This window comes from Lactuca virosa, chromosome 2, assembly GCF_052849685.1.
Source record: "Lactuca virosa cultivar CGN04683 chromosome 2, Lactuca_virosa_CGN04683_v6, whole genome shotgun sequence".
Classification (NCBI taxonomy): Eukaryota; Viridiplantae; Streptophyta; class Magnoliopsida; order Asterales; family Asteraceae; genus Lactuca; species Lactuca virosa.
The window spans coordinates 179,259,975-179,275,720 of NC_136427.1; the positions used below are offsets into that span (position 1 = coordinate 179,259,975).

At 35.6% G+C, this 15,746-nt stretch overlaps 1 protein-coding gene across 1 annotated transcript; it reads right to left on the reverse strand.

Annotated features, from left to right (window-relative positions):
* Window positions 1-13,759: 13,759 nt before the first annotated feature.
* LOC145158000 (uncharacterized) lies at window positions 13,760-14,831 on the reverse strand. The gene is made up of 2 exons (XM_079076967.1): window positions 14,108-14,831; window positions 13,760-13,977 (listed from the first exon to the last, which is right to left on the reverse strand). Exons 1-2 carry the CDS (start codon window positions 14,829-14,831, stop codon window positions 13,760-13,762), a joined length of 942 nt encoding a protein of 313 aa, XP_078933093.1.
* Between the last annotated feature and the right edge of the window lie 915 nt (window positions 14,832-15,746).

Below are 15,746 nucleotides of genomic sequence, written 5' to 3' on the forward strand. Positions count from 1 at the left end.
TTAGAATAGAAACTTAACAGAGTTAGATAATGGGCTCTACCTGAAGTAGAGTCGGACTTATTGACTTTAACATCCTTAGGTAAACTTGGCAGCTTTGCAATCAACGCCCCTTCCTTTGGCAAAATAAACATATGGACCCTTTGGTAATGGGACTATCTCAGACTTAGCCTTTCTCCTTACCATTTGGTCAACCGGGTTGACTATGGCCAATCCCTTTCCATTGGGAAGAGAATGCTTTTTCTAGATTTCCAGTGTCACCATTGTCACTGTCCATAAAGTTTTTGGGAAGTTGATCTTCTAATCAAATTTGCTTTACTATCGTTCCAAATCATTGCTGATTCAGCAGCACCAAGCAAATAGATATGATCATTAAGGTTCATGTCATAGTCTGTTTCATAGTAGTCCCAAAGGAACTCACTATGTGACTTAGAAAGTGATTGAACATCAAACTTTCTCAGCTTGTCAATATGTGACTTCATCTCTAAGATGTGATCACACATAGACCTTGCTTGCCATTAGGGCTTGAGTGACCTTGAACTTGTGGGTTAGGGAGAATAATTGGAGGAGGTGGAGGAAGTAAAGTTCCAAGAGATTTGGGAAGATCATAGATGTCTGAACTAGACATCTTTTGGGAGATATTCAAGATAGTTGATCTAAAGTCCTTAATATAACACCCAATATGAAATATTAAGGCTAGGATCCAACAACCTATTTATAACTGGAAGAGGGATGCTGTAATCCGAGTTATAAAATAGTTGAAGGTAGGTAAATGACGATTTACCAATTTCCACCATGAAAAACGAAATAATGTAATTAGGTTTTTAATTGGATTTGAAACTCCTAGATCTTTTGAGATTCATTGAACTTTTCAATGGCATGTTTCAATCTCGAGTGTGCCCTTCAGGTTTTGTGACTGGGATGCCGAGGATCACAAAACAAGGTGTGAAGTAACCATGCAAATATACTTGGTACCCTTAGTATTCACCCCTCAATCGATGTGCCGGTTAACCACACGAGCTCCACCGATACTATGATAAATATTAAGTTACCCTTTGCCTACTTTGTTAAATCCAGGTTAGTGTGCCGGTTAACCACACACACTCCACTAACGGTTTAAACAAAGTGCAAAGTGTAATTTCATGGATTAGCACCTTATTCACATTTTCCTAAGTAACTAAGATTGAAAATTTATAAGTGTTTAGTTACTTAGTATTTATCATTAATACTTTTAATGAAGGGAGAATTATAGTCTTTGTGCTACCCGTTCGGCTAACGACCCTCCACCAGTCAAGGAAGCGGTGGGTGAGAGTGGACACCCATTAAACTGCCATTTTATAGGCAGTAACCTTATACCCCCTTATAGACCGGCTTCGTGAATGAGGCCTACTAACGGTAAGACTGACTTGCTCTTATACATATATTTATTATTAACTTATAATACTATAAAGTATAAGGGTTGAATTTTAACTTTTAAAATTCTAAGGGCTAACTTGGAATTAAAGTATTCATGGGGAAAACTTTACAAATTCCAAAACTTGAGGGCAAGTTTTGAAAATATTCAAAACTAATTAATTCCATAACTTATGTGTTTAAAGTAGTTTTAATTAAAAAAAACTCTTCAAGTTCCATAACTTGAGGACAAGTTATGGAAGACTTTAAACTAATAAAAGAATGTAACTTTTCTTTATTTTTGTAACTTATGGAACTAATTAAGGTTACACATTTTATCATTTAATGAAGTGACTCTTGAACCTCCATAACTTGAGGACAAGTTATGGAGTCATAAAACCATTTAATGAGGACAAGACTCTTCATTTTTGTAACCATTGCCAACTTTTTATGAGTTTTATGAAACTTAAATGTGACTTTTCATATAACTTGAGGACAAGTTACAAAAACACATTTTAGAATCAACTCTTAGATTAAAATGGATTGAAAACACATAATCAATTAACTTTTCTATTAATCTAATAAACTCATATGAACAAAGATAATTCACATCAATTTTTTTTTCAAGTAATTAGCATAACTTTTAAACTAATACAATTCGATTTTTCAGCTAATTTTGCAAGTATAACAAGAAAACAAACCTGGCTCTGATACCACTGATGGGATTTGAGCATTCTAACACTCCTAAGTGTACATGCAACCCTAAATACCTTGGATCTATGTTTTCTCTATTATACATGCAATTATGAACTTTCCAAGGTATTATCCTATCTAGCATACAATACTTGATACTTGGGTAATCAAATGGATAGAATACATACCTTTGTTTGATGTAGCTTGTATCCATGAAGCTTGAGTGCCTAGTGCTCCAAGTGTGACACCTCAAATGGTTCACACAACACCAAATGCACATGGAATGACTTGAGAGAAATGGAACACTCCTTGAAATCGTCTAGCCCTCATATTCACACATTAGTCCACGATTTCTTGAGCCATGGGATTCTTTTATATGGTGGCTATTAGGGTTACACCATGTAACTCATAACTTTACCCATTCCTTATGCTCCATGGATTTTAACCTCCATGGAGTATCCATGGGTCACCCCATGGACTTAGTCCAACATAAGGAATCTTGGATCACAAGCCCACATATATAAGAATGAATGATTTACACAATCAACCCATATATTTAATTAGTCTCCTTTTGATCACTTAATTAATTCCAAATTAATTCTTGATCAATACTAATTAAATAACCTTATTAATATATTAGAACTTATAATATATTAACCAACCTTAAGTGTTATTTCTCTCATTATAGTCTATCTAAATGCATGATGCCATGCAACCCAAATGGACCATGCCGGGTCGGGTCAAGTCTTACCAATTATAGTTATGGACTTAGACATTAATCCAACAGGTTGTGCATTGATGGCATGAAAACGCATCAGTAACTTGATGTTATAAAACGTGTTGTTATGCATGATTTGATGAGTAGTTAGTACAAACATATAATGCCAAAGTTTATCTGTTCCTTTTATCCTAAGAGGATTAAAAGCGATATCTTGGGCCCCTTGATGATTTTGTTTTGACTATGTGTCGGGCCCGGTCAGAACTAAATTGATGTGTTCAGTTATGTTCTATCTCAGACAAATCGGAAATCGGGAAACAAATTGCAGGACAATAAGTATGACTATGTTCCATGCATTTGTCCGCATAGATATCTTGAGAACAGAGGAATATATGATCCCTTGCCTGAAGGATGCGTCACTGACTAGGACAGAGTTCGAAAGCGGCTTTTGAAAGCTTATGATTGCTAAGTTGGATCCTGAAGTCACATTGGCAGCTATAGTTATTAGGCTTATCCAAGTGGGAGACTGTTGGATTTGGTGTCTAATCCCATAACTATAACTGGGATGTACTTGACCCGATTGTAGCATGGTCCTTTTGGGTTGCCTTCGCCAGTGCAATTTGATAGGATGGACTTTTGAGAATAATGTTATTTATGATTTATTAATATATTACAAGTATAATATATTAATATGAAATCATATTATTTAATTAGTATTGATCAAGAATTAATTTGGAATTAATTTAGTGATCAAAAGATACTAATTAAATGTATGGGGATTGATTGTGTAAATCAATGATTCTAATAGTGTGGGTTAATGATCCATGGTTATTTAGGATGGGCTAAACCAATGAGATAATCCATGGATAGTCCATGGAGGTTTTAACCCATGGAGCCTACGTAATATGAAAGGTCATTAGGGTTTACAAGGTATAACCCTAGCATTTGCCACACTATAAATAAACCCCCTAGAGCAAAAATCGGTTGCACAAGATTCTTGAAGAGTGATATTGATTTTGTGCAAGTAACTTATTCTCTCAAGCCTGCTCTTGCATATTGGTGTTTGTGAACCATTAGAGACATCACACTTGAGGTGTTCAAGCTTTCAAAGGTCAAGAACTACAAGTCCTTCTAAGAGGTAAGTCATCTAACTAGTTGTATTGTTCATTTGACAATTTGTATGCTAGTTAGGATATATGCTTTGGAAAATTGAAAATATGCATGTATAATTAGAGAAAACATAGATCCAAAGCATTTAGGATTGCATGTGCACCATAGGAGTGTTATAGTGCTCAAAACCCAACACATGCATGTCCATAAAGTAAGGATTTTTTTATGGTTCATTTGAGGGCAAGGAAGCATTTTGGAAAGTTTGATTAAAGGAATTAACATATTAAGTTCTTAATGAGAAAAATGGTCTTTCTGGAGAAAACCACGGCATGGCCATGAAGGGCCCACGACGTGGTGGTATCCTGTATGTCGACTGTTTTTTCCTGAAATGTCCACGATATGGCAAAGAGGTCTCCACATCGTGGTGATCATTAACTTGGTTGACCATTGACTTTTGACTAGTTTGACCTTGGGTTAAACTTGAAGGATTTAGGTTGTTGACTGAGATTCAATGTTTGTTTGGTGTTAGTCCAGTTCGTGGTTCTGATCTGTATGAGGAGTTAAGTGTGTTGCTATGCTTCTCCAATTCTTTGATTTAGGTTAGTTTTCTGACTATGTTATGTATGCCATTGTATATACTTTGCATGATAGGATAGAGGTACTATTTGGGTATGAGTATGTTAGTTGACCATGATAACTCCTTGTTATGCATGTGCAGTATAGGACACTTGGTGTCATGGTATGCTAGACTGGTAGGGTATTACATGTTGATTATATGATATTTTTGGTTTAAGTAGTGTAGGACACTTGGTGTCATGATATGCTAGACTGGTAGGGTCTTGCCTGTTTCACGTACTTAACATAGTTAAAAGAAAAAAAAGAACAATATCAAAACCGATATATATTAAAGAAATGTCAACATAAATACCATATATATTGAAATGGGGAGCATATGAAGCATGATTTGGAGGTTCTAAAGCTGAAACTAGAAGTTAAGAATTTAAGGGCAAAGTTGAAATGGACTAAGTTGGTTGTCTTTGTCCTTATATGTATTTTGTGTGTGATTATTTTCTGGGTTTGGATGTTAGGTGGTACATGGGATAAATTGCATAACTTTGGTTATCGTTAAGGTTATGTAGTGTGTTGGTATAAGTAGTAAGCAAAATGTATGTTGGAATCCTTTTGGTATGGTTGGTAATTTAGCCTTTTTGTAATAATAAAAAAATATCAGTATATAATGGAAATGATTAACAATAAGATTCCTTTTGGTGTATTTAATGTATTTAATGTTTTTTGGTAATATGATACTGTTAGGTGTGATGTTTGGTTAGGGTAATGTTAGTAATGGTTGTAGATGGTTAAGTTTGATAGTCTGAGAGCTCTTGGTCTAAAGCCTTATTGCATGGTTCTTGTTTGATTTATTGCTTTCAGGCATACTATTTGTTCGACTGTCTATCTGATTTCTGACCACATATGACTTTATAAATTGTATGAAAGACCAGAATCTAGCCCCTGGAAATTGTACAAACGACTAGAATTTGGCCCCTGACAATTGTATGTAAGACTAGGATTTGGCACTTGGCATTACAAGGAAAGATCATGATTTGGCTCATGGCAGGAAGTGATTATAAGACTATGATTTTGCCCATATCATTCACTAAAGGTTGGGATAGAGCCGTTATTTTATGTACGAATGTTATGTATGTTATATACATGTTGATAGGAGAGTTGTTAGGTAGGCGTTAGAGTTGGTGACTTGGTGTTGATGCATTGTATATATGATGCAATATGTTGTATACTGAGAAACTCACTAAGCCTTAGTCATTATAACCAGAGTAAATTACACGAATGGTCCCTTTGGTTTGGGGTAATTTACGCATTCAGTCCCTAATTTTTTTTAACTCGTACATTCCCCAACGAATGTTTTTATTATGTGGTTGGTCCCTCCCCGAAGTATAAAGACTATTTCGCCCTTATTAATATATATTTTTGTAACGACCCAAAAATCAAGGGTAAAAATTTCATTTTAATTTAGCTAAAACATTGATACCATTTATTTTGAACATTTTAAATCATCGTTAAGTAAATCATTTATCAGAGTTCATCCCAAAATCATTCATTGCGGAAAACATAGGTGTGTGCATTGCGATCAATCCGAGCCCTTCTTTTCCAAATCGATGATACCTGAAACCAAAACTGTAAACCGTAAGCACAAAGCTTACTGAGTTCCCCCAGAGCATACCCACACACAAACCACATATAACATGTCATACTAACTACATCAGCTACACATATGACATAAACCATGCAAACAACGGATAGGGATGCCGAAGGCTCGTCCCCAGGGTCTTACTCTAGGATGTCATGGGCTCCCCATATGGTCTTACACCTAAGTGTCATGGGATCTCCCATGGTCTTTGATAGGAAAGCCATGGGCTCTCCACATGGTCTTACATCCAAGTGCCATGGGCTCTCCCATGGTCTTCCATACAAACATACCACATATATCACTAACATACTTCCTAGCTCATGCTAACCAACATGTCACATAACACAATTTCAGCTAGGATACTACACAACATAAAATGGGCCGGCCTTGGTGCCTTAGACCCATTAGTATGGTGAGGAGACTCACCTCTGGAATTGCTGAACTGGTAAGCTGAATTCAGATATGTCCCACACTGCCTCTTCTCAACTGCCTATAATCATCATGTGATTAACTTAACACCATCCCCTAAATACCTTCAGGTCAACCCTGGACAAGGTCAAGGTCTACCGCCAAGGTCAACAATCCATGTTGACCTCAACTCTTCGAGTATAGCCAGCCACTTGTCGAGTTTTTGCTTAACTCGTCGACTCGTCGAGTCAATAGAGTGACTCGTCGAGTTCCCTAATGTTTGCGGCCGCAAACTCTCAACCGCAAACTCCTGACCGGAAACCCATCCAGTCGAAAACCCCTTGACCGTAAACTCTTTGACCGACTCGTCGAGTTGATTAAAGAACTCGGCGAGTCCCTTTAGTCCTTCTCATTTTCGGCCTTTTTCCAGTGGGATCTGGAGTCCCAAACTTTAGATCTAGCCCTTCCTAGTGTAGATATCACGTAAAGTTGCAAACTTTACGTGCATGCAAAGCCTCACATGGCCATAACACCAAAACTAGTCTTCATACAAGGTTCTAATGCATGGAAAGGGATTGAACTGCCTAAAGGAGACAACTTTATGACATTGGGGACCTAAAGAGGTCCAGATCTGAAACCATATCCTTGTGATAAATCCAGATCCGAGTATGACTCCATTTTGCCCCAAAAATGGCCATTTACTTCCAAGAAGAGGGATCTAAGTAACAAAAGCTCAAGGTAACGACTTTATACGTCAGGATCGTGGCCAATACAGTGTAGATGTCGGATCTACTGCTTCTCTCCTTGCTCCTTCTTCTTTAAGCTCTAGAAATCCTTCACAACCCACCAAAATCATTCACAAACGCTCTTACGCACACTCAAGAGTGTTCACGGTCGCGAACTGCTTTCTATACAGAGATAAGGTGCTAGGGAAGGCTACAAGGGCAGCTAATGATCTTTATATAGGGGCAAACCCCGAAATTAGGGTTTCTTCTCCACAGCTCCAACTCGCCGAGTCGGGCCTTCCGACTCGCCGAGTTGGTCCCGATCTGTGTCCATGATTAAATGCCCCTACTCGACGAGTTCTACTCCCAACTCGCCGAGTTCATGCACCAAAAACCCTGAAATTAACTAAATCAAATAATACCTGGAACAGGAGTTATAATTTTTTAATTTATTTATTACCTTTTAAATATTTTTATTATTTAAAAATAACAATAGGCCCACTAATTTTCCCACTCCATCAAAACAACTGATGTCTGTTACTTCCATCTCCGACAACAAGGGTACTTCAACTCCGACAAACCATTGCTAATATACGCCCGATTACCACCACTTTCTCATGTTTTTGACCATCAAAACCTCAGAAATCAAGTTTACCTTCGTATCTCCCTATCAGTTACGAACTAGAGCTTCTATCTTTCTCAATTTCACTGATTTTGAATCTACAAATCCCAACAATTGCAGAGGCTTTGAGCCTTCATATCCATGAAATCAGAAGCCAACATATAACAATCAAACTATAAATTAAAACTAGAAAATTAAACACATACCATGTGTCAAAATTAAACACATATCTGGTACAAACGAGATGAGAAAAAGAGAGAGAGAGAGAGAGAGAGAGAGAGAGAGAGAGAGAATCGACAATCATAAACGCATACCATTTGTCAAAATGTTTTAGCGATTTCATGCCAAAATCAGAATTCAAAGCCACCAAAAAATCTAGAAAAGAGTACTGATGGTGGTTAGATAGACGACATTATTATTTTTAGATTTGTGTTGATGCTTTGCATTCTTGATTCGTAGGTAAGAGCATCGGTGGCAGTAGTGTTAGCTCTTGCAGATGGCAACACAAATGGGTGAGAGAGAAGGCTCATAACTGAGGTGGTAGTATTGTTAGCACCGACAGATCTAAGTGGCTAATTGTTTTCTCAAGTCTAATGATAATAACACAAGCCCTAGATCATCGACACTTTTGGATCTCCAGTAGTGTATAGGTTTCCAACGTAGGTCTCCGGTGGAGCCCTAAATAGTTATGGATGGAAACAAGAGTAATGGCGGTATAGAGGTTTCCGTTGGAACCCAAACAACTCTACAGATGGAAACGATGGGTTTATTTTGTATTCTGCAAATGGACTTTAGAGAGGATAGAGGGAGACGGACGAGTTTAAAAGGGTGAGGGTCAATTGCACTGTGATGAAGATAAATGGAAGGGGTGGGGAGTATTATTATTTTTTTAATTTTATAAATAATTTGTAAATAATAAATTAATTAAAAAAGTTAATAATTGCATAATAGTCTTTTTAGGTCAAATAGAGACCAAACGCACGACAAAATGATGTAACATGGGCCATTCAAGTTAAGAACAAAAGGTAAGGACCAAACATGCAGATTACCCCAAACCATAGGGATCATTCGTGTAATTTACTCTTATAACCATCTAAATTTGTTTGCTTGGTGAATTCGCTCATGCATCGTTATCCCTAACTTGTATGCTTATTGCTTGTTTGACAATCCTCCAACTCTTCCTCATTCAACTGAATTTGTGTTGTTTGAGGAATCGCAATCTGTATTTCTTTTTGCACCTCAACCGTCACTACTTGCTTGTTGAACCTCTGCCTACATACCTTCTTGTACAATGACCTCTATTGCAACATACACACAAGCATGTTATACGTTAGAGTTCAAATACTATAAAAACTTTAGAATAGAACGCATAATACTTTCTTAGTCTTTTGTTTCTTAGACCTCCTTACTTAAAGTTTCGTTGGTTTGTCCACCAACTTACATGCAACCTAGTTGTGACCATTTTCCTTGCATATGTTACATGCTATTTTTCTTCCTATCTTTTGAAGCTTTATGTTTACAAATTCTCTCTGATGCATCCCTCTTTCTTTTAACAGTTGGTCTTCCAAACATCCATATATTAATGGGAGGAGAAGATATAAGTTGTTTTGGCTACATGTTTCTCCCATTCATACCAACAATTTTATAGTTATAAGTTAGTAGAAATAAAATATTTTTCCTTGTTTTCAACACATATCACAACCCATATCATTGAATGTGCGTTGAGTTCAAAAAGCTTATTGTCATATTAGCTTGGAAGGAGTGGAGTGTGGTAAGAATGAGGTGGAGCATATGTGACACATTTTACCATGGTAAACACCATGCCTAGTTCATGGTAGAAACGACATGGCAAGAAAACCGGCAAGAACTTATCGTGCTCTTCTCTCAGTTACTCTTCCACCCTCTCTCTATCTCTCTCTTCTTTCTCTTCCCTATCTCTATCTCTTTCTTCATGGAAAAGACTATACCATTCCATGTGAATGGTTTTTTTGGTGGCAAGATGAGGTGGAATGTGTTAACGGTGGCACAATACAGCCTTATTATTCTATTATGAATTAGTATTTGTTACAACTTTATGTCTACACACATAGTAATGAATGTGCGTTTATTCTTTTGCGAATCTATTTCATAAAATAAAGTCATGATTTATTTATTTACTTATATCGCTGAGTATTAGGTTGATTATGTTTCTAATTAATCCATATTTCATCATAAAACGTATATAAATCTTTATATGATATTAGTTTGAATATGTTTCTGTTAATATTTCGTCATGAATTTTCTCAATGCAATACGTTGATATTACTCATATTGATGGGCTATGCAACTAATTAATACATCATTCATCATTGAATATACAATTCAAAGAATTTTCTTACATAATAGATTCCTATTTTTTTCAAATAAAGGTTCAGAGAGTCTTGGTTTTCTTGGGTTAATGAGAGTATATAATGGTTTTAATATACAAAAAAGAAATTGGCTTTTTTTAGGCATTCCCCAATTGAAAATGTAAAAGATGAAAAGAATATATAACAACATGGATATCAAATCGAACTAATAAATAAAGTATTGATTTTTGTCCACGTAAATGAATAACAATCTCATGAAGCATGAATTATAGGGCAACTCCATAACAGATGCTATTAACATCAAGGAATCATGCCAATTCGATTTCTTGAATAGAATGTTTGATCAGAACCAATTCTTATCTGACCATAATTTGTGTGTTTGTATCATTTAGGTTTTGCAAATCCTACCAACCCAACAATGGATGCAGCAAGAATAACCCATCCACATATCTCATACAGCAAAGCCTTCTGCAAAGTCCTCCTCTTCCGTGACTTCAAACCCTGCAATAACTGCACACAATTTGATTTATTAACCAACACATTTAACAAATTCATCAGCAAGCAAGTAAAAAATGACTTTTTTGCTCTCAGATTATTCATTTGCAGATAGGAGAGGTGGATACACTGGCATAGGAAGATGTTGATGCTCCTGATGCCATAGCCTGTTGATGTGATTCAATTGCCTGAAAGAAATCACACTAGTTTTCAGCTGCTTATAGAGCATTAAAAAAATCAAATAATTCATCATTCAGCAACAATGCACCTTTGCAGCCTCTTCAAATGATTCCTGATAAAGATCATTACATGGATCCTGCAACAGTCAATCAATAATCGATTATAGTAAAGTTCATTAGATAAACTGATTTAAAAAAAAAATCAATTGTAGACGTGAAACCTGCCACATCAATTGCCTTCTGGAAGTAAGTATAAGCCAAATCAAAGAGATCTTTAGCTGAATCTTGATCAGGAGTCATAATGGCAAGAGAAGTAAGAGCACTACCCATGCACCACAATGCCTCATGTTTCCTAGAGTCGATGAACAATGCATCATACAGTTCCGATATAGCTACTAGAATGAAATTTAATCAAAGAAATCAAAACCTAGCAAATACATTAGATTAAATCCAAAAGAATTACATCAATGACAATAGATCCAAGCATTCACGGCTTACCTTTAACAATAGTGTTCGACTCCTCTACACTCTTGAATGTCGACAATTTAAGCAAAGCCTTTCCCCGTTTGATTAGATTCTATGACCAATCGACGAACAATGAAATACACGAATCAGACGACGTCATGGAACACGTAACGATAAGAACAATAATGCACAGAAACACGAAGATACGTTTAACAAGTGGTGCGCGAAATCCTAACCTCGGTATCCAGAGGGTTTTCGATATAGGTGTTTCTGACAGTCTGGAGAAGGTCATTCAAGTTCGGTTGCGCCTCCTTCGTTGCCGTTTGTGCCTCCGTCGTTGCCGTTGGCATTTCCATCGTCGCGTCCGCTTCGGGGGACTACTGAAATTCGAGAATCAGATACGTGATGTTTTTGAAATTTTCTGCTGGAGTAACTAGGTTATAACCGTCGACACCAAACATGAAAAAAATAAAAATAATATTATACATATTTGAGTAACTAGGTTATAACCGTGAACAATGAAAAAATTAAAAATAATATTATTTATAGTAATACTTCATAATTGAAGAATAAGAATAAAATTTTTAATAAGTAATAAATATAGATCTTTTATAAGTCATGTCATAATTATATGATGATTCGTTAAAATTACAAAAGAATAGTAGTTTTCATATTCGGTTGGCAATTTGTATTTGTAGATATGTTAGGAAAATATCATTTTTGTATCATTGAATCAAAATTTAAATAAAAAAAATAAATTGATATAAATAATAAAATTGTACAAAGTTTTTATAAATTTCTAAAAACTTCTTTATACACAACGTTGGATGTTTTATTTGATAGTCTACAATCCTTATCTAAAATTAACAATTTTAATCTCTCTCTACTTTGAACTCTAGATAAAGCAACGTACAATTGGTCATGTGTAAAAACAGAATCCTTGAGAAACAAGCCAACCTTCGATAAAGACTGTCCTTGGCTCTTATTAATTGTCATTGCAAAACATACAGCCAATGGAAATTGTCTTCTTTGAAATTTGAACGGGATCTTGTTTTCAGTAGGAATTAGAGACATTCTTGGAATAAAAGTCCGGTTTCCAATATTACTTCCAGATATGATAACTGCCTCAATAACACGTTTGCCCAAAGATTTGACCTGTAGTCTAGTGTCATTGCATAAGTCATTTTTCTGATCAATGTTTCCCAATAACATAACTGGAACACCGACTTTTAAAATGAGATTATGGTTTGGCATACCTGAGACTTTAAGACCATTTAAAACATCAGGTGAGTATAAATTTGCATCAAACTGATCATGAACAAACTCAGACTGGCAGAGGCTATTTGAACTTAAATATTATTTTTGCTCTCTTGGAATCAATTTTAGCAACCGATCATTCATTTCTTGGACAACTTCATTCTTGAGAGCAAGTATTACTCTTTCTTGAAAATAACCCGCATGTTGAAGTTTTCAAGAATCGAAGGATATACAAAATTGATTAATGAACCTATAGGATCACATGGATCATTAATGAGAATATCTTCTGGAATATCAACAATTGCTTCACCATCATTTGGACCACCAACATTACCTTCTCCTATGTCCAAAAGCCAGTTTGAAAAACCCCTTATTCGATCAACAGCAGATGAATCACTTCCAACAGTTAACCTCATGTTTTTTTTGTTAATTTATGGACTTTGCATTGTTGCCATAAATACGAAGAACTTAAAGAAGCCTTGACAATGTTTTGTCTACTGCCACCCTTAATCCACAATCGCAATAAGCTCCAAAACCTTGCAAAATTCCTCATGCAACATAAAAAGCACCCGGTACGATCCATACTAAAGAAAAATAAATAAAATACAATGCAATAATGATAAAAAGAGCTAAAAATCTAAAATAAACTAATAAAAATAAGGAAATAAAATAAGCTATCAGTCTACTGTCACCCGGAACAACAGGTAGAATTTGTCTGAAATCACCTCCAAAAACAACAAATTTCCCTCCAAATGGAATATTTGAGTTTGTAGGATCGACAAATCGTAATATATCCTTCAAAGTTCGATCTAAAGCTTCAAATGCATGCTTGTGTACCATGGGTGCTTCATCCCAAATGATCAATGAGGATTTTCTTACTAAACGCGCAAGATCACTCTTTGGATTTATTCTACAAAAAGAATCCTCGGTAAGATTTATGGGAATTATAAATCGAGAGTGTGATGTCCTGCCTCCAGTCAATAATAATGAAGCGATCCCGCTTGAAGCAACGTTTAAAACAATCTCTCATTGGCATCTAATTGCTGCAGAAATTGTCTTCCGGAGAAATGTCTTACCCGTTCCACCATAACCATAAATAAAGAATACACCTCCCTTATTATTTTTAACCTTAGCCATTATATCAAAAAAAATGTTGCGTCTGATCAAAATCATTCTTCAATTTTGGTATGTCATAATCTAGCTCCTCAGCTATCAAACGATTGTTTGAAGATGAAACCAAATCAGCATTTGGGTAAGGCATCCTTCTATAGTTCTTGAGACTGGAATTGTTTCGGAGTAAAATTTGTTCTATCTCAAACAAAGTCAAGTTTTTAATTTGATCTTCGTTTAGTGATAAACCTGTACGAACAATACTATATTAGTTACAACATATTAAAAAAGAGATTAAGTGGGACGTAAAATGTAATTGAGTGCATATCGGAAATTTATATGATACATTTTTAATAATAATGTAATAAACATATAATACCCGGAGACTTTAATCTCTTTTGTTGAGTATAAAGAATTACATCTGACATGTATTCCCCTGTGTTGTCCCACACAATCTCTGGTTTACACAAACTGCTGGACAATAACATCATAGCAAATAAGAAACGTAGATAAAAACCAGATCCAGAAAGACTTGCTTCCTTAATTGCTTCGATGTATTCTTTTTCAACATCCAAAAGGCCCAGATTATAGAGTGCATCTTTAAAAGAACAAATTTCACCATTGACCGTGCGAATTTCTTCGAAGGATCTTGGACCTTTCACTTTATTTAAAAGAATTCTTAAAAAATATGCTTCGCCAAGCTTAGGTGAAACGGAGTGAATTCTACCAATAGAAAATACAACTTCCCTTGGCATCCAAGTTTGAAGTTTAGGTTTCCAAACAAACTTGGGAGGAAATTCAACATATGTAAGTTTTCGTGCTTCTTTATTGATCTTGTTACACTTCATCCAAGATATGAACATTGAAGAAGCAACTGAAGGCCAGTCAAGAACATCTTCAATATCATCGTCTGCCTCATATACAACTTGTTGTTGACCAGGCAAATGAAAAGGTAGTCTAATCACAACAGGATGCCTATAATGAACATCATATTTAAAAATTCTCCATGATGCTTCACATGCAGATATATATCTACAATCATAGTATTCTTTGATTTCATCCACTGCATCGTTGTTATCAGAATCATTATTGCTTTGCACCATAGCAACAGTCGCTCTATCATGACCCTTGTTTATATATTTAAATAAATATTTTATAGAAGATCATTGATTGCACCATTCAACATTAATGTGTACCTGATATCTTTTTAATAGATATTTGTTGTATGGAACAACATTTCTGTTATCTAACTGAACACCAGATTTTTCAACAAAATTTCCATAGCCACTTAGGTCCCACTAAAATTTTATTTCATACGAAAACTACCCTTATCCCCGCCAATAAATAATCACGAACTACGATTACATGTTTTCACAAGTTTTAGCTCCATGTTTTCTCCACAAAATAATTATTAAAGTGGCCGAACACGGGCTGTGTTCACTCTGACACGACACATGTCTCCATCACGAAGTTTTGTTTGAGTTTTGTAATTTTTGAAGACCAAAGACTTAGAAACCCAAACATAAGTTGTGTCCCAACTCCCAACCCCAATGATTATTTTATGTTTTATCTGATTTTCAAAGATTTATTTAGCACGACGGCCAAACATGCACTATGCTCCCTCTGACACGGGTCATGTTAAAAAAATGTCTCGAAATAGCATCATACATCATTCGAAAGGATCTTGGACGTGTCTGACTGTCCGCCTCCAAACACGGGTCATGTTTCTGGAACACGGGTCTTGTTCCGCAATTTTAGCCTTATATGTTGATGATTTCTTATATAAATACCCCCTTAATCCAATAGACAAAATACTAGCTATTGCACACACTTTCTGGCGATTTTCAACATTTTTCAGCGGATTTCGAAGATCTTAAGATTGTAACTTGATCTATTCATTTAGTTTAGTAATATTTACAGTTTAGACTTTACTTGTTATTGTTTTGAATCGCTTTTAGCCATGTTTGGCTAAAAACCTTAGATTTAAGTTTCGTACCGATTTTACTTTTCTTACAAGT